At 43.8% G+C, this 20,571-nt stretch overlaps 1 protein-coding gene across 2 annotated transcripts in view; it reads left to right on the forward strand.

Moving 5' to 3' along the window:
- The first annotated feature begins 15,038 nt into the window (after positions 1-15,038).
- Positions 15,039-20,571, forward strand: part of gramd4a (GRAM domain containing 4a) — a 59,878-nt gene continuing 54,345 nt past the window's right edge. Inside the window, exon 1 of one of the 2 annotated variants that reach the window (XM_029742140.1) lies at positions 15,039-15,355. In XM_029742140.1, the coding sequence (XP_029598000.1) occupies positions 15,327-15,355 (29 nt within the window). In that variant the 5' untranslated portion in view covers positions 15,039-15,326. The remainder of the gene's footprint in view (positions 15,356-20,571) is intronic. The other variant, XM_029742141.1, reaches the window with a different exon arrangement.

The following is a 20,571-nucleotide window of genomic DNA, read 5'->3' on the forward strand; positions in this document are numbered from 1 at the left end:
AGAATGGAGCTACATTTATACCGTTTCTGACTGTATCCATCTCTCTAAATCACGGAAATTAAAGCTAAACAGTCAGTGACATTGTGTTGGTTCAGGATTATATTATTTATTTTTTTGGGGGGGGGGTATCATTTAAGATGCTCTTCAGAAGATAGACAGGGACTCGACCCCGTTGAAGACCGAATGCTGCCCCCGGAGTTAGACACCCCTGCTCTAAACTCAACCATCTCTGCACACCAGCCTCTTGACATCTTACAATGTATTTATATTCATTAAGTACGCCAAGGCAGCAGCTACTCTTCCTGGGGTACAGCAACATTAAGGCAGTTACACTACATGACCAAAGGTATGTGGACAACTGCTCGTCGAATATCTCATTCCAAAATCTTTATGCAGACCAGTCAAGTTCTTCCACACTGATCTCGACAAACCATTTCTGTATGGACCTCAGTTTGTGGACGAGGGCATTGTCATGCTGAAACAGGGAAGGACTTTCTCCAAACTGTTGCCACAAAGTTGGAAGCACAGAATCATCTAGAATATCATTGTATGCTGTAGCAGTATTATTTCCCTTCACTGGAACAAAGGTGCATAGCCCGAACCATGAAAAACAGCCCCAGGACATTATTCCTCCTCCACCAAACTTTACAGTTGGCACTATGCATTTGGGAAGGTAGCATTCTCCTGGCATCCACCAAACCCAGATTCGTCCATAGGATTTCCAGATGGTGAAGTGTGATTCATCACTCCAGAGAACGTGTTTCCACTGCTCCAGAGTCCAATGGTGGCGAGCTTTACACCCCCCCAGCCGTGTGTGGGTGCTCGGCCATGGAAACCCATTTCATGAAGCTCCCAACGAACAGTTATTGTGCTGATGTTGCTTCCAGAGGCAGTTTGGAACTTCGTAGTGAGTGCTGTAACAGAGTACAGACAATTTTTACGCAATACGCACTTCAGCACTCAACTAATGGACTCCAATAAGAAGAAGAGTCTTGCTTGGGCCAAGAAACATGAGCAATGGACAGTATACCGGTGAAAATCTGTTCTTTGGTCCAAATTTTTAATTCTAACCGCCTTGTCTTTGTGAGACGAAGAGTAGGTGAACGGAGGATCTCCACATGTGTGGTTCCCACCGTGAAGCGTGGAGGAGGTGTGATGGTGTGGGGGGGCTTTGTTGATGACACTGTCGTCGTTTTTTTTTAAATTCAAGACATACTTAACCATCATGGCTCCATCCCATCTGGGTTGCGCTTAGTGGGACTATCATTTGTTTTTCAACAGGACAATGACCCAACACACCTCCAGGTTGAATAAGGGCTATTTGACCAAAAAGGAGAGTAATGCAGTGCTGCATCAGATGACCTGGCCTCCACAATCACCAGACCTCAAACCAATTGAGATGGTTTGGGAGGAGTTGGACCTCAGAGTGAAGGAAAAGCAGCCAACAAGTGCTCAGCATATGTGGGAACTCCTCCAAGACTGTTGGAAAAGCATTCCAGGAGAAGCTGGTTGAGAGAATGCCAAGGGTGTGCAAAGCTGTCATCAAAGCAAAGGGTGGCTATTTGAAGAATCTCAAATATAAAATATATTTTGATTTGTTTAACACTTTTTTTTTGGTTACTACATGATTCCATATGTGTTATTTCATAGTTTTGATGTCTTCACTATTATTCTACAATGTAGAAAATAGTAAAAACTTAGAAAAACCCTTGAATGAGTAGGTGTTTCCAAACTTTTGACTTGTACTCTATGTTAATATGGGCTATTTTTAGCACTTTTCTGGGATGCTTGGTTGTTTTTATTGCTTTACTGGGAAGCTTATCAGAAGTAGACATGACAATGTTATTTATGTTTGAGCTGATAGTGCAGGGTGAGCTTCACACAGTGGACTTCCTTCTAGGACAAACCGCCTCAGTGCTAACAATATAACTCTGGTTCATGGGCACATGATTACTGTATACAATAGCTGTAGGTTCGACAGAACCATTCAGGGGAGTTAGAGGGACATGAATTAGGTTACTTACAGTATGACTGCCAACCCCACTGGGATAATGTACATTTGCTGCAGCACTACGACAACTCAGCAACACAGTGATAGGGATTATCTGATCTGGGCTTGGGTTATTGATAAGTCATTGTCTCAATGCAGCCGTGAAAAGCGTGAACAGAGTCCAGGAGCCAAGATGATTTGGATGCACTCCGTCATTCCTATAGAGCATCGTCTGTTTCTAGAAGGTGTCAAAGTTATCTATAAAAGTTATTCCAACAGAGCTACAGTAATCTTTTAGCCAGGTGTGTCATGCCAGTAGCCTGATGAATCTTTCACACCCATGGCTCAACAATGGGTGTGGGTGCTATTCTCTCAACGACAACGACGAGACAGCCTATAGGGAGGAGGTCAGAGACCTGGCCGTGTGATGCCAGAACAACAACCGCTCCCTCAATGTGATCAAGACAAAGGACATGATTGTGGACTACAGGAAAAGGAGGACCGAGCATGACCCCATTCTCATTGACAGGGCTGTAGTGGAGCAGGTTGAAAGCTTCAAGTTCATTGGTGTCCACATTATCAACAAACTACAGCGGGGGAAAAAAGTATTTAGTCAGCCACCAATTGTGCAAGTTCTCCCACTTAAAAAGATGAGCGAGGCCTGTAATTTTCATCATAGGTACACTTCAACTATGACAGACAAAATGAGAGAAAAAAAATCCAGAAAATAACATTGTAGGATTTTTAATGCATTTATTTGCAATTTATGGTGGAAAATAAGTATTTGGTCAATAACAAAAGTTTATCTCAATACTTTGTTATATACCCTTTGTTGGCAATGACACAGGTCAAACGTTTTCTGTAAGTCTTCACAAGGTTTTCACACACTGTTGCTGGTATTTTGGCCCATTCCGCCATGCAGATCTCCTCTAGAGCAGTGATGTTTTGGGGCTGTCGCTGGGCAACACTGACTTTCAACTCCCTCCAAAGATTTTCTATGGGGTTGAGATCTGGAGACTGGCTAGGCTACTCCAGGACCTTGAAATGCTTCTTACGAAGCCACTCCTTTGTTGCCCGGGCGGTGTGTTTGGGATCATTGTCATGCTGAAAGACCCAGCCATGTTTCATCTTCAATGCCCTTGCTGATGGAAGGAGGTTTTCACTCAAAATCTCACGATACATGGCCCCATTCATTCTTTCCTTTACATGGATCAGTCGTCCTGGTCCCTTTGCAGAAAAACAGCCACAAAGCATGATGTTTCCACCCCCATGCTTCACAGTAGGTATGGTGTTCTTTGGATGCAACTCAGCATTCTTTGTCCTACAAACACGACGAGTTGAGTTTTTAACGAAAAGTTATATTTTGGTTTCATCTGACCATATGACATTCTCCCAATCCTCTTCTGGATCATCCAAATGCTTTCTAGCAAACTTCAGACGGGCCTGGACATGTACTGGCTTAAGCAGGGGACACGTCTGGCACTGCAGGATTTGAGTCCCTGGCGGCGTAGTGTGTTACTGATGGTAGGCTTTGTTACTTTGGTCCCAGCTCTCTGCAGGTCATTCACTAGGTCCTCCCGTGTGGTTCTGGGATTTTTGCTCACCGTTCTTGTGATAATTTTAACCCCACGGGGTGAGATCTTGCGTGGAGCCCCAGATCGAGGGAGATTATCAGTGGTCTTGTATGTCTTCCATTTCCTAATAATTGCTCCCACAGTTGATTTCTTCAAACCAAGCTGCTTACCTATTGCAGATTCAGTCTTCCCAGCCTGGTGCAGGTCTACAATTTTGTTTCTGGTGTCCTTTGACAGCTCTTTGGTCTTGGCCATAGTGGAGTTCAAACAGGTGCCATTAATACAGGTAACGAGTGGAGGACAGAGGAGCCTCTTAAAGAAGAAGTTACAGGTCTGTGAGAGCCAGAAATCTTGCTTGTTTGTAGGTGACCAAATACTTATTTTCCACCATAATTTGCAAATAAATTCATAAAAAATCCTACAATGTGATTTTCTGGATTTTTTTCTCTCATTTTCTCTGTCATAGCTGACGTGTACCTATGATGAAAATTACAGGCCTCTCTCATCTTTTTAAGTGGGAGAACTTGCACAATTGGTGGCTGACTAAATACATTTTTTCCCCACTGTATTATGGTCCAAGCACACCAAGTCAGCCGTGAAGAGGGCACGACAAGACCTATTCCCCCTCAGGAAACTGAAAAGACTAGGCATGGGTCCTTAGATCCTCTAAAAGTTATATAGCTGCACCATCAAGAGCATCCTGACTGGTTGCATAACTGCTCGGCCTCCGACCGCAAGGCACTACAGAGGGTAGTGCATACAGCCCAGTACATCACTGGGGCCAAGCTTCCTGCCATCCAGGACCTCTACACCAGGCGGTGTCAGAGGAAGTCCCTAAAAATTGTCAAAGACTCCAGCCATCCTAGTCATAGACTGTTCTCTCTGCTACCGCAACGCAAGCGGTACCGGAGCACCAAGTCTAGGTCCAAAAGGCTCTCAACAGCTTCTACCTCCAAGCCATAAGCCTCCTGAACAGCTAATGAAATGGCTGCCCAGACTATTTGCATTGCCCCCCCCCCTTTTACGCTGCTGCTATTCTCTGTTTGTTATCTATGCATAGTCACTAACTCTACCTACATGTACATATTACCTCAAGTACCTCAACTAACCGGTGCCCCCGCACATTGACTCTGTACCAGTTCCCCCTGTATATAGCCTCGCTATTGCTATTTCACTGCTGCGCTTTAATTATTTGTTACTTTTATTTCTTACTTGTCTATTTTTTACCTAACACATTTTTCTTAAAACTGCATTGCTGGTTAAGGGCTTGTAACTAAGCCTTTCACTGTAAGGACTACACCTGTTGTATTCGGGGCATGTGACAAATAACATTTGATTTGACCTGAAATAATTGTCCACCTTTCTGGAATCTTTTAGAGCTGTAATCAGTCATTTGAAATCAATTTTCAGCAGTTCCGAACTGGCCCTCCTAATGTCGTTTGACCCCACATGGACTATGACAGTGTCAGCTCCCGGCAGCTGTCGTAGAACGGTCAGAAGCAGCCTTGTAATGTCCCGTACTTATTCTCCAGGATAGCACAGGGATTTTACCACGGGAACCAAGATGTTTCTTACCATAAAGCTGCCGATGATGACAGCTGGTGCAATGGCTGAGGAGGTCCGTCCGTTCTTTTGCCTTGAGTGGATTCGAAAACTCCTCGAGGACCGAAGAGTGGTGGGGTCCAATGGACCCGAGCCAGCTGTAGTATCCATTGTGGATGATGAATGGGCCAGAGTCTTAGACAGCCTCACGGTCTGATGAGGTGGGGAGCTCTGAGGATCTGAACCCGAGCTAGAAACCACCGGAGAGGGAGACAGAACAGAGGATGAAGGCACAGGTACCTCAGGATCCAACCTAGCATCAGAAGCCCCCAGGGAACAAGGCGCCGGAACCTGTGGATCTAGGGCGGAGAAGCTGTTTCTAGTCTGTGTCTGGTCCAGGCTTACCTTCGCCAGGAGGCCCCCATTGCCAGAGTTTGCTGTTTATGACTTCTACTGTGAGTGACATATCTTCATGGATGGTTGGTAGGACCAAGAACACGAACATCCACCAAGTCATCCAGTAGCATCCTACTAACTCCATTATTTATTTTTTGTATTTTTATTTCACCTTTATTTAACCATGTAGGCAAGTTGAGAACAAGTTCTCATTTACAACTATGACCTGGCCAAGATAAAGCAAAGCAGTGCGACACAAACAACAACACAGAGTTACACATGGAATAAACAAACGTACAGTCAATAACACAATAGAAAAAAATCGATATACAGTGTGTGCAAATAAGGTAAGATTAGGGAGGTAAGGCAATAAATAGGCTGTAGTGGTGAAGTAATTACAATTTAGCAATTAAACACTGGAGTGATAGATATGCAGAAGATGAATGTGCAAGTAGAGATACTGGGGTGCAAAGGAGCAAAAAAATAAATAACAATATGGGGATGAGGTAGTTGGATGGGTTATTTACAGATGGGCTATGTACATGTACATGTGAGCTGCTCTGACAGCTGGTGCTTAAAGTTAGTGAGAGAGATATGAGTCTCCAGCTTCAGTGATTTTTGCAATTCGTTCCAGTCATTGGCAGCAGAGAACTGGAAGGAAAAGCGGACGAAGGAAGAATTGGCTTTGGGGGTGACCAGTGAAACATACCTGCTGGAGCGCGTGCTACAGGTGGGTGCTGTTATGGTGACCAGTGAGCTGAGATAAGGTGGGGCTTTACCTAGCAAACACTTATAGATGACCTGGAGCCAGTGGGTTTGGGGACGAATATAAAACAAGGGCCAGCCAACGAGAGCATACAGGTTGCAGTGGTGGGTAGTATATGGGGCTTTGGTGACAAAATGGATGGCACTGTGATAGACTGCATCCAATTTGCTGAGTAGAGTGTTGGAGGCTATTTCGTAAATGACATTGCCGAAGTCAAGGATCGAAGTCAAGGATCGGTTGATGGGGGTTGGGGTAGCCAGGTGGAAAGCTTGGCCAGCCATAGAAAAATGCTTATTGAAATTCTCAATTATCGTGGATTTATCGGTGGGGACAGTGTTTCCAAGCCTCAGTGCAGTGGGCAGCTGGGAGGAAGTGCTCTTATTCTCCATGGACATTACAGTGTCCCATAAATTTTGGGAGTTTGTGCTACAGGATGCAAATTTCTGTTTGAAAAAGCTAGCCTTTACTTTCCTAACTGCCTGTGTATATTGGTTCCTAACTTCCCTGAAAAGTTCCCTGAAAAGCATATCGCGGGGGCTATTCAATGCTAATGCAGTACGCCACAGGATGTTTTTGTGCTGGTCAAGGGCAGTCAGGTCTGGAGTGAACCAAGGACTATATCTGTTCCTGTTTTGATTTTTTTATGAATGGGGCATGCTTATTTAAGATGTTAAGATGGTGAGGAAAGCACTTTTAAAGAATAACCAGGCATCCTCTACTGACGGAATGAGGTCAATATCCTTCCAGGATACCCGGGCCAGGTTGATTAGAAAGGTCTGCTTGTTGAAGTGTTTTAGGGAGCATTTGACAATGATGAGGGGTGGTCATTTGAACACAGACCCATTACGGATGCAGGCAATGAGGCAGTGATCGCTGAGATCCTGGTTGAAGACAGCAGTGGTGTATTTAGAGGGCAGGTTGGTCAGAATGATATCTATGAGGGTGCCCGTGTTTACGGATTTGGGATTGTACCTGGTAGGTTCATTGATGAATTTGTGTGAGATTGCGGGCATCTAGCTTAGATTGTAGGACGGCCGGGGTGTTAAGCATGTCCTAGTTTAGGTCGCCTAACAGAACGGGCTCTGAAGATAGATGGGGGGCAATCAATTCACATATGGTGTCCAGGGCACAGCTGGGGACAGAATGTGGTCTATATCAAGCGGCAACGGTGAGAGACTTGTTTTTGGAAAGGTGGATTTTTAAAAGTAGAAGCTCAAATTGTTTGGGCACTGACCTGGATAGTAAGACAGAACTCTGCAGGCTATCTCTGCAGTAGATTGCAACTCCGCCCCCTTTGGCAGTTCTATCTTGTCGGAAAATGTTATAGTTTGGGATGGAAATTTTAGGATATTTGGTAGCCTTCCTAAGCCAGGATTCAGACATGGTTAGGACATCCGGGTTGGCAGAGTGTGCTAAAGTAGTGAATAAAACAAACTTAGGGAGGAGGCTTCTAATGTTAACATGCATGAAACCAAGGCTTTTACGGTTACAGAAGTCAACAAATGAGAGCGCCTGGGGAATAGGAGTGGAGCTAGGCACTGCAGGGCCTGGATTAACCTCTACATCACCAGAGGAACAGAGGAGGGGTAGGATAAGGGTACGGCTAAAGGCTATAAGAACTGGTCGTCTAGTGCGTTCGGAACAGAGATTAAAAGGAGCAGGTTTCTGGGCGCAGAAGAATAGATTCAAGGCATAATGTACAGACAAGGGTATGGTAGGATGTGAATACAGTGGAGGTAAGCCTAGGCATTGAGTGATGATGAGAGAGGTTTTGTCTCTAGAGACATACATTAAACCAGGTGAGGACACCGCATGTGTGGGAGGTGAAACAAGGGCTAGATAAGGCATATTGAGCATATGGAGGCTCTACAGTGAAATAAGACAACAATCACTAACCAAAACATCAATGAACAAGGCATATTGACATTAGGGAGAGGCATGCGTAGCCGAGTGATCATAGGGACCAGTGGGTAGCTAGGCTAGCTGGAGACACGGCAATTCAGACAGCTAGCGGGCCGGGTCTAGCAGGCTAGTAGAAGGGCCTTTGGGGGACATTGCGATGGAAGAGTCTGCTGTAGCCCCCTCGGATGGTTACGTCGACAGACCAGTCATGTTGGATCGGCAGGGCTCCGTGTAGGCCGTAAAAGGGTCCAGGCCAATTGGCAAAATATGTATTGTAGCCCAAGAAATTGGCTGATGGACCTCTTCAGCTAACAGTCCGATATGCTCTAGACAGCTAGCGGGCCACGGCTAGCAGGCTAGCGTATGGGCCTTCAGGGGACGTCGCAACGGAGGAGCCTGTTGAAACCCTTCCGGCGGTTTACGTCGGTAGACCAGTTGTGATGAATCGGCGGGGCTCCATGTCGGCAGTAAAAGGGGTCCAGGCCAATTGGCAAAATAGGTATTGTAGCCCAAGGAGAGGCTGATGGACCTCTTCAGCTAGCTGGGAGATGGGCCTAGCACGAGGCTAGTTCCAGGCTCACTGGTGCTTGCTTCGGGACAGAGACGTTAGCCAGGGGGTAGCCACTCGGATAGCAGCTAGCTAGCTGTGATGATCCAGGTGAAAACGTTCAGAGCTTGCGGTAGGAATCCAGAGATGTGGAGAAAAAGCAGTCCGGTATGCTCTGGGTTGAATCGCGCTGTGCAGACTGGCAGGAGTTGACCGGGCTAAGGTTAGCTGATGACCGCTGTTAGCCAGCTAACTACTAGCTAGTAGCTAGTTAGCTGGCTAGCTTCTGTTTGGGGTTCCGGTTCTAAAGTATAGAAAATAGCAGATCCATACCACATTGGGTGAGGCGGGTTGCAGGAGAGTATGTTGAAACTGAGGTTAAAAATATAAAAAATATATACGAAATATATACGAAGGAAAAAAGATATACACACGGAACACGACAAGACAAAGACAAAGACGTCTGAACTGCTACGCCATCTTGGAGACCCCTTCGGGTAGGGATCCCTGCAAAGTACCGGCCAGTCGGCTGTGGAGAGAGCAGTCAAGGCGGCAACACTTCCATCAAACCAGAGCGGCATCCTGCTACTGGGGTAGAAGAGAAAGAAAAAGTAGGCGGGCGTGGATTTCCGAGTAGCTTGTGTAAGTTCTCTTCTTGACAGGGAATTCTCACCTTGTCTGAGAGAGAATTACATGACTATCAAAAATGTCAGCCCAAGATAAGCCTAAACGAAACACACAATTCATTAGAATGTTTGTAAAATTCACAATGTGAAAAATGAAATGAATGTAGGATATAGAAATAGGATATCAATATGTCAAATATCATTATCAACGGCTGGGGTCACTTTAAGTCCAGGTCCATAATTTCAGAAAGTGAAATAAAATTCAATTAATCAACTTTATTTATTTTTTTACAATTGAAAATAAAGATACGTTTTTCCATCACAGACTTGCATATCAATTCATATTTGATCTCCTGTCTATCTCTTACAAAATGTCTAATCTCATTTCCCCTCATTCAATTGTGTGTTTACATCATTAAAGCAGCACCAACCCCTCCAAGCTGTTCTATAATTGACTCAAAGTGTGTTAGACGTGATTGCGTAAGAAGAGAACATGTGCATTGAATGCTCTAGAAAACGCTCAATTGGGATTAGGACTTTTCTTAATAACATGGAGGGAGGATTTGGGCGCCTCAGCCCCACTGCTCTGATATATACAGTGGGGGAAAAAAGTATTTGATCCCCTGCCGATTGTGTACGCTTGTCCCCTGATAAAGAAAGGATCAGCCTATAATTTTAATGGTAGGTTTATTTGAACAGTGAGAGACAGAATAACAACAAAAATATCCAGAAAAACGCATGTCAAAAATGTTATAAATTGATTTGCATTTTAATGAGGGAAATAAGTATTTGACCCCCTCTCAAATAGAAAGATTTCTGGCTCCCAGGTGTCTTTTATACAGGTAACGAGCTGAGATTAGGAGCACACTCTTAAAGGGAGTGCTCCTAACCGCAGCTTGTTACCTGTAAAAAAGACACCTATCCACAGAAGCAAGCAATCAATCAATCAGATTCCAAACTCTCCACCATGGCCAAGACCAAAGAGCTCTCCAAGGATGTCAGGGACAAGATTGTAGACCTACACAAGGCTGGAACGGGCTACAAGACCATAGCCAAGCAGCTTGGTGAGAAGGTGACAACATTTGGTGCGATTATTCGCAAATGGAGGAAACACAAAATAACTGTCAATATCCCTCGGCCTGGGGCTCCATGCAAGATCTCACCTCGTGGGGTTGCAATGATCATGAGAACGGTGAGGAATCAGCCCAGAACTACACGGGGGGATCTTGTCAATGATCTCAAGGCAGCTGGGACCATAGTCACCAAGAAAACAATTGGTAACACACTACGCCATGAAGGACTGAAATCCTGCAGTGCCCGCAAGGTCCCCCTGCTCAAGAATACATATACATGCCCGTCTGAAGTTTGCCAATGAACATCTGAATGATTCAGAGGACAACTGGTGAAAGTGTTGTGGTCAGATGAGACCAAAATGGAGCTCTTTGGCATCAACTCAACTCGCCGTGTTTGGAGGAGGAGGAATGCTGCCTATGACCCCAAGAACACCATCTCCACCGTCAAACATGGAGGTGGAAACATTATGCTTTGGGGGTGTTTTTGTGCTAAGGGGACAGGACAACTTCACCGCATCAAAGGGACGATGGACGGGGCCATGTACCATCTAATCTTGGGTGAGAACATCCTTCCCTCAGCCAGGGCATTGAAAATGGGTCGTGGATGGGTATTCCAGCATGACAATGACCCAAAACACACGGCCAAGGCAACAAAGGAGTGGCTCAAGAAGAAGCACATTAAGGTCCTGGAGTGGCCTAGCCAGACTCCAGACCTTAATCCCATAAAAATCTGTGGAGGGAGCTGAAGGTTCGAGTTGCCAAACGTCAGCCTCGAAACTTTAATGACTTGGAGAAGATCTGCAAAGAGGAGTGGGACAAAATCCCTCCTGAGATGTGTGCAAACCTGGTGGCCAACTACAAGAAACATCTGACCTCTGTGATTGCCAACAAGGGTTTTGCCACCAAGTACTAAGTCATGTTTTGCAGAGGGGTCAAATACTTATTTCCCCCATTAAAATGCAAATCATTCTATACAATTTTTGACATGCGTTTTTCTGGATTTTTTTGTTGTTATTCTGTCTCTCACTGTTCAAATAAACCTACCATTAAAATTATAGACTGATCATTTCTTTGTAAGTGGGCAAACGTACAAAATCAGCAGGGGATGAAATACTTTCCCCCCCCCCCCACTGTATATATATGAGAGAGAGAGTTGTGTTTAGGCCAGAAATAGAGTAGGGATTACTTACTGTAAAACCATGGTATAAAATAATTTCGTTTCCACAAAACATACCTCCTGCTACTGTAACATGTCCAATAAGAAATTTGGAATCAGGATTTTGTGTCATAGTACTGCGATATTGTGTCAAATAAAATGTGTTACAATATTGTAAGATGGTCATTGAATTACCTAAAATATGGTCTCAGTGGACTTACGTAACACAACCCATATGCACAGTGGTGATTGAAGTTAAGTCATGATCTGAATTTCCCTCTTAATCTTGCATACTGCTGTATTACTTAACAATATAAGATAGTGTTGTGAGAGGATGACCTGGCATTTTATCTGATTGGTTTTACTGTGAGATGCTTGAATTGCAAAACAGTGTTTGCTTTGCTCATCCAGTGCAATGACGAACAGCTCAGTGACATTTTAGTGGGGTCCATCTGTTTCATGTTTGTTAAGTGAGCATCACCTAGTGGAGGACATTAAAAGAGAGGGAGAGAGAGTGAAGAGAGAGAGTGGAGAGAGAGAGATTGGGAGACCAGACTTCTGCCCAGTCCAAAATCAAACCCTCTTCTCCTAGACACTTTGTTGGTCTGAACGGATCAGATGGATGCAAGCCATATCATGAAATCATGAATATTACAGCAGCTCCACCTAGCCCTCCATTCTCAGATCTAGGTTTACAGGACAGACAAGCAACAGAAGGAGGCTGGTTTTGGACTGAGCCAAAACACTGAACAAAAGTCCCATGTTACAAGTGGTGAAATAAAAGATCCCAGAAATGTTCCATACGCAAAAAAGTTTATTTATCTCAAATTTGTATATCCCTGTCACTGAGTATTTATCCTTTGCCAAGATAATCCATCCACCTGACAGGTGTGGCATATCAAGAAACGTATTAAACAGCATGATCATTACACAGGTGCACCTTGCAAAGGCCACTCTAAAATGTGCAGTTTTGTCACACAACACAATGTTACAGATGACTCAAGTTTTAAGGGAGCATGCAATTGGCATGCTGACTGCAAGAATGTCCACCAAAACTGTTGCCAGAGAATTTAATGTTAATTTCTCTAGCATAAGCCATCTCCAATAGCGTTTAGAGAATTTGGCAGTAGGTCCAACCGGCCTCACAACCGCAGACCACGTGTAACCATGCCAGCCCGGGACCTCCACATCTGGATTCTTCACCTGCGGGATCGTCTGAGACCAGCCACCCGGTCAGCTGAGGAAAGAAATACTGAGGAGTAATGTATTTCTGTAATAAAGCCCATTAGTGGGGAAAAGCTCATTCTGATTGGCTGGGTCTGGCTCCCCAGTGGGTGAGTGTGTGCCCAGTCATGTGAAATCCATAGATTAGGGCCTAATTTATTTATTTCCATTGACTGATTTCCTTATATGAACTGTAACTCAGTAAAATCGTTGAAATTCTTGTATGTTGCATTCGTATTATTGCTCAGTATACATGTCAGAGAGGCATGTTTGTTCTACATAGCATATTACTATCTGAACGTTCCAAAACATTGCATCCTGCTGAACATGCCCCAGTGTAAGTCTATAGGCCTACTGAAGGGGTGTCCACATACTTTTGTATATATAGTGTATGTGGACACCGCTTCAAATTTGTGAATTCGGCTATTTCAGCCTCACCCGTTGCTGACAGGTGTATAAAATCAAGCACACAGCCATGCAATCGCCATAGACAAACATTGGCAGTAGAATGGCCTTACTGAAGAGCTCAGTGACTTTCAACGGGGCACCGTCATAGGATGCCAACTAGTCAGTTAGTCAAATTTCTGTCCTGCGTGAGTTGCCCTGGTCAACTGTAAGTGATGTTACTGTGAAGTGGAAACGTCTAGGAGCAACAACGCCTCAGCCGCGAAGTGGTAGGACACACAAGCTCACCGAACTGGACTGCCGAGTCAGCACAAGAACTGTTCGTTGGGGGCTTCATGAAATGCTGTTCATGGCTGAGCAGCTGCACACAAGCCTAAGATCACCATGCGCAATGCCAAGCGTCGGCTGGAGTGGTGTAAAGCTCACCACCATCGGACTCTGGAGCAGTGGAAACGCGATCTTTGAAGTGATGAATCATACTTCACCATCTGGACGAATCTGGGTTTGGTGGATGCCAGGAGAATGCTACCTACTCCAATGCATAGTGCCCACTGTAGTTTTGGGAGGAGGAATAATGGTCTGGGGCTGTTTTTCATGGTTGGGCTAGGCCCCTTAGTTCCAGTGAAGGGAAATCTTAATGCTAAAGCATACAATGACATTCTAGATGATTCTGTGCTTCCAACTTTGTGGCAACAGTTTGGGGAAGGCCCTTTCCTGTTTCAGCATGACAATGCCCCCATGCACACAGCAAGGTCCATACAGAAATGGTTTGTCGAGATTGTTGTGGAAGAACTTGATTGGCCTGCACTGACTTCAACCCCATCGGACACCTTTGAGATGAATTGAAACGAGACTGCGACCCAGGCCTAATCACCCAACATCAGTGCCCAACCTCACTAATGCTCTTGTGGCTGAATGGAAGCAAGTCCATGCAGCAATGTTCCAACATCTAGTGGAAAGCCTTCCCAGAAGAGTGGAGGCTGTTATAGCAGCAAAAGGGGACCAACTCCATATTAATGCTCATGATTTTGGAATGAGATGTTTGACGAGCAGGTGTCCACATACTTTTGGTCATGTAGTGTACTTTTGGCCATGAAGTGTATGAACAGTCTCATCACTGAGTCACAGACCTTGTCTCACAACAGACAGACACAGGGTTCTAAGTATCAGCCTGTACAATAGAACAAATGACTATCAGCTGCTGGAGAGTATAGAGAAGACCATTGTATGGTGACAATTGCATGTTGACTAGTCTACATTTGATTTTGGGACAACTGCATAACAAGACAAACGGATTATACATTGTTTTGGAGCTCATTTCTGTCGACGATGGAAGTTTAGATTTCTGCCTTGCTCATCTGAGTGGACACATGCAAAGGTTTGTATTCCAAAAACACTTGGAAACTGTTTGGTTATTTCATTGAAAATGGTTTCGTTGCAGTTTATATATAAATAATGTTTATATATGTGTAAATGTAAATTAATTCAATGTATGTATGTATGTATGTATGTATGTATGTATGTATGTATGTATGTATGTATGTATGTATGTATGTATGTATGTATGTATGTATGTATGTATGTATGTATGTATGTATGTATTATTTAATTATCACCTGCATTACATGAGATAACTGTCCTAATAATATATGACATCAACTGTGCACATGCAATACTGTTGGTAGACCTATCGTTAAAATACTGTCATCCAACAGAGGATGCTGATGGGCATTATGAAAGCAGACGAATACATAGTGGGAGGTAAAATAACAGCAAGGGCAGGCTTGTTGATAACTTTGAAACTCCATAAGCGGCCCCTTTAAGAAAGGACGTCTGCTGACATGACGAAATGTCCTGGTCTTGTGTGAGAGCTATGAAATCAACAAGAGAGAGACTGGTTTCGAACGGCACTGAATGAGATAGTCTATGCTATTCTCTCTAGGGGGGGGAGTTGGCATTTCAACAAAACTAATCAAGGCTGCAGCGGGGATGTAAATCGTTGCTCTGGTTTACAAAAGAGCGGATTGTGATGGCGGGGCTGAGGCTCAGTAAACAGCTTGTGTCTTGGCGGTTGTGAGCAGGTGTATACGCTACTGGATACATTCAAAGGCAATTCTCAGTGTTAATGAAACTTTGCTACGATTTACGGGCTGGGTAAGAATAAACTTTATTTTTAATAGGAATAATGTCAATGTAAAGTAGCCTAGCTCAAGTATTTACGTGTGGTGTGTATGTTGGGTAATTCCTTATTTAATGGAGCGCAAGGTCTACTGTGCGTAGTCTCATTTACGAAGATTACAATTTAATTGAGAAATGGGGAATTGGGCACTACAAATAAACCGTATTCCAAATTAACGTTGCATCGCCATAGCTTCAAAAATGAATGGTGGGAAGCGAAGACTAACCTAACGGACTTGTTACATTATGTCACCGCGGGCCAACACCTACTGTTGCTTACGCGCTTTGTTACCGTCGCAAATCCGTCGCGGGTACAGCGAAGCAACACAACACCGGTCCTTCATACTCCGTCAATGATCACGGTGTGTTTTAGGCTCATTATCTTATCAGTACCTTAGCCTTCGAGCAGAAGTCTCAGTTCCATTACACAAGTCATTGGATCAAGGCGTCTTCCGTAAGAACCCCCGACGTTCGGTCTGAACATTAACACGCATCGCTTGCTGTACGGTTTTGGAAGCATAAGGATCTTTCATATCAGAAATGAATCATTTGTGAACAATGTTAAAATGATACACACCTTTTTTTATAGGGTTGGGGTCAGTGTTCCCACATGCCGTATCTCTCTGTGTGTGTGTGTGTGTGTGCTTATAGAAGACAGGGACCACCTGTGCTAATTCGCTATCTAGCATGCTCCGAACACCTGTATGTAACAGAAGGCCGTCAGAAATATGTCACTGAAAAATACTGTTTGTTGCAACTGTGGAAAAAAGCTGTTAAAACGGTATACAACAATGCCTTGTTCACAATGAAGGCCTTAATTCCAAAATCAGTTTTGTAATACTGACTGTCCAAACAGCAAGAGACAAGTGACCGAATTGGATGTGTGTGTTCAGACCGCAGTCAATTGCTGTCATAATAAGTGTGTGCACAGTGGTGTAGGACAATTGGTGTTGGTGCTCGGAAGTGATGTAGTAAGCTATGGTGACAACAATGCCTGCCGTGGATGTTTCCCAGTACTCGCACTTTTAAAAAGCCTCAAAGGATGAGATGATCCAACTTTCAAAACGAAGTCCATTTTGGATCGTAAACTTAGTTACCAAACTAGCTAGGTGTTTGGTTTTCTAGCGCATTCACTCATTGGTTTGGAAACCATTAACAAGCTAGTTAGCTACCACATGTTCTTTGTCAAACTGTCAGAGTAGCTACCAAGCAACAAGAAATGCCAAATAACAGTCTAAAAACCACACGGGTAAATAAATCCGATTTGACTGTTCAGACAAAAGTCCCATGACCAGGAGTCAGATTTGTATTTGACTTCAAACCACCTATGAAGGTGGTTTGAAATGTGCCTTGAAGTATCTACTACCATGTGCTTTTTGTCTGTTCAGATTGCAGGAAAAATAACCGATTCTTATGGGATATGGAAATAAACAGGATTTGAGTCACTTCAAAACTTCCAATGCTTAGGTGTGTATTTTGCATTTTGTGAAATGATTTTAATGTGATATGAAAGTGAACGGATTTGTTTCTAGAACCATATCGCAATTGAGAATCGATTCATGCTTACAGTTTTTGGCTGCCAGAGCCAGTCTACCTCTGAAAATAACATATGGTACTTGACTCTTTTTAAGGAGTAATGGTAAGCTCCTTAAGAGTACATCTTGGGTTAGCAGTGCCTGTCCCTCACCGATGATGTGCTCATTGAATAGAGTTATTAGCGGAGTTAACATGGCGAATGGAATAATAGAGGTCAGCTGTGGCTAGTTCGACTCAGTACCTACTGTCATTTATATTTAGGTCATAATTTGATCACCCATCGTAGACTGAATAGCCTCAATCACAGCACATTATCAAACATTGTATCGTGACGATGAGTCTTCCTTTCAACCCAACGATGTGCAGTGTGCCAAGCTAGGCAATATGTCCGTCTGCCTTGATTACGAATGTAATAAAGCGAATTCATTATTCGTCTCGTAGTTTAGGCCTGTAGTGGGTTGTCATCCGGATTTAGCATAGCTTCCATTGTAAAATATGTGAGCTTGGACAAAGTGTAGTGAGACTCATAGACCAAGTAGAATCTCAGCAACTTGGATGAGAGAGAAAGAAGCATGAATAGCTTTCTGGTGTCCTCAGAGAAACTATATACCAATGTCGTTTTTATAAATTTATAATTGTTGAAATGAGGTTTTTGTTCACTATTCCACTTAATTTGTAATAAAAATGACCAAACGCTCAACTCCTTTTACTAAAACATTTCAACGTATAGCCTGACTTTGACGTTCATTCAGAATTCAGTCTCTGAATGAACAATCACATGTAGACTACAGGTTCAGTCCGTCTGCAACCAGGAATGACATTGACAGGGGGTTGGGTGTATATCATGTGCCTAGTAAATGTAACACCTACAGGTGGGCGTGCGACGTGTAAAGCACTTGCAAATGGGGGTTTCCGGGTGGGAGTTTTTAGTTGGTATTATTCTCAGAAATGTCTGTCAATTTATTTTCCTGCAAGTTTTACCATCTCTCACCCTAAACCTAACAATGTTTGATTTAATGTCTTTGTTTAATTCAACAATGTCCTATTTTCTATGCAAGTGTGGGGTCTTCCATCACTGCTAACAATGCCAGTGACTATCCAGTTCCTAGAATGCTGTTCTCTTCTCAGAAAGTGCTCAATCAAACGCACACTAAGCATTGAGGAGAGCGGAGTAAAGTCTCTGTGGCCCCTTCTCTTTTATTCAGCAGATTCACATCAGAGGTGGGAATCTCATTGACGTGAGACATGACAGCACTCATGGCTGGCATACAGTAGCAATGGCTCTCATAGGAGTATAGACTGATGTACTGTGTCAATGTGCCTGAATATTTATGAGGTGTGTGTGTCTTGAGTCTGTGTAGTCTAACTTTGTATATGTTTGACTGACTGTATGATGAAGCAGTACTTCAGACCTCTCTAGGAATATCCCATTGAAGAAAAACTCACTCTCTTCTCTGAACAACATTACAGCTTTACCCTATAGTACCACCACACCTTGCTCTTGCAACTGTCCAAATGCTTCACTAAGCTGATGGTGTTGAGCTCTGGGTCCTGTGGTCATTATCTGACTAGAGAATGTTACCTAAGGTCAGAGGTTCATCAACTCCTTAAATGGTCATGGTTAGGATTAGGGCAATGGTAGTCTGATTCTAGATCTGTGGTTAGGGGTAACTTCTACCTTGAGCATCATTGGCAGGGGCTTATTCACACACTGACCATAGAGGTGTATAATGAGGTGAGCAGAGGACTTCCTAGAGATGTACATGACACAACAAGCTTAGATGACATCCACCTTGAGAGCCAGATCAGATTCCCCTGGCCAGAAAGTGGCCTGAACTCTCCTATAGAAAGTCCTGTGCCTCCATGTGTCATCCCTTTTGGTCTGCTCTAATGGTGTCATCACTTGTAGGACACAGAGCTCTGATGCTCACCGTTTTACATTTGAGTGAAGGATCCCTTGTTTGTGTGGGATTTAATGAAGTGTGAATGAGCCAAGGCCTTTCAGGTAGGTGTGTGTCTCGTGCTCTTTCTCTGTTCACATGTGGGTGGAAGTGTTTTGTTTTCAGCTGAAGGAAAGGGATAGAGGTATCAAGGTCCTGATGGTTTCTCTGCCCACACAGAGACCGGAGTCAATGTTGTGATCAGAGAAACCTTGAGTAGAATTCCTCTCCTCTCTCTCTCTCTCTCTCTCTCTCATCTAATGGACGCCAGGCTTTCCAGCTCCTCCATCTCACTGTTACTCTGAGACTTGCTGCTTCTGCCCCAAACGAATGAAAACGTAAAGGCTGTAGATGGGCTTACTGCGTCTTTCTATAACAACACAGCTAGAACCTTGACAGCTGCATGGTGTTATCAAGCCAGATCTGTTTCTAGGGGGAGGGGTGTGTGAGAGAGCTATTGTGTCACCCACCAAGTTTCCACTTGCCCCCCCCCCCCCCCCCCTCAATACAGCCCAGGAGGTGTGCAAACAGCATAAACGGTCGCTTAGGTCCCCGACCTATTTGTTTTCTTCTATTCTTGTTTACAATAAAAGTGACTTAAAAATAACAATCCCAACCAAAACAAACTGAAAACGCATCCCAAAAAGTTTGTAGAGTGCTAGGAATATGGGTCAAAATACTGTCAAAAGTTTAGTGTAATACACTAATAGTGGATTTGTCCAAATACTTATACCTTGAAATGGGGAAGGGGGGACTAGATACAGAGTGAGAAAGTTAGAGGCCTAAATGCTAACCTCCCCTTTTATTGGTAATGGTGAGAGATGAACATGTTTTAGGGGTATGCTATTATGACACCTTTTAAATGGGGGGGGGGGGGACTAGATGCATAAAGTGCTTTTATTTCTAAGTGGTAGAACAGATATGTATGACAGGTAATCTACCAATTCCACAACAACTACCTTGTACACACAAGTGTAAAGGAATGAATACGAATATGTACATATAAATATATAAATGAGTGATGGCCGAACGGCATAGGCAAGATGCAGTAGATGGTATGGAGTACAGTATATACATATGAGATGAGTATTGTAGGGTATGAAAACATAGAAAGCAGCATTGTTAAGGTGGCTAGTGATACATTACATTCAGGATGGCAAGATGCAGTAGATGGTATAGCGTACAGTATATACATATGAGATGAATAATGTAGGTTATGTAAACATTATCTAATATAAATAATAAAGTGGCAAGTGATAAATTGATTACATCAATTTTCCCATTATTAAAGTGGCTTGAGGTGAGTCAGTATGTTGGCAGCAGCCACTCAATGTTAGTGATGGCTGTTTAACAGTCTGATGGCCTTGAGATAGAAGCTGTTTTTCAGTCTCTCGGTTCCAGCTTTGATGCACCTGTACTGACCTCGCCTTCTGGATGGTAGTGGGGTGAACAGGCAGTGGCTCGGGTGGTTGTTGTCCTTGATGATCTTTTTGGCCTTCCTGTGACATCGGGTGGTGTAGGTGTCCTGGAGGGCAGGTAGTTTGCACCCGGTGATGCATTGTGCAGACCTCACTACCCTCTGGAGAGCCTTCCGGTTATGGGCGGAGCAGCTGCCGTACAAGGCGGTGATGCTCTCGATTGTGCATCTGTAAAAGTTTGAGTGTTTTATTTTTTTATTTTTAAAGGTGACATTCTGCACTGTTGCCTCATACAAAA

This window comes from Salmo trutta, chromosome 40, assembly GCF_901001165.1.
Source record: "Salmo trutta chromosome 40, fSalTru1.1, whole genome shotgun sequence".
Classification (NCBI taxonomy): Eukaryota; Metazoa; Chordata; class Actinopteri; order Salmoniformes; family Salmonidae; genus Salmo; species Salmo trutta.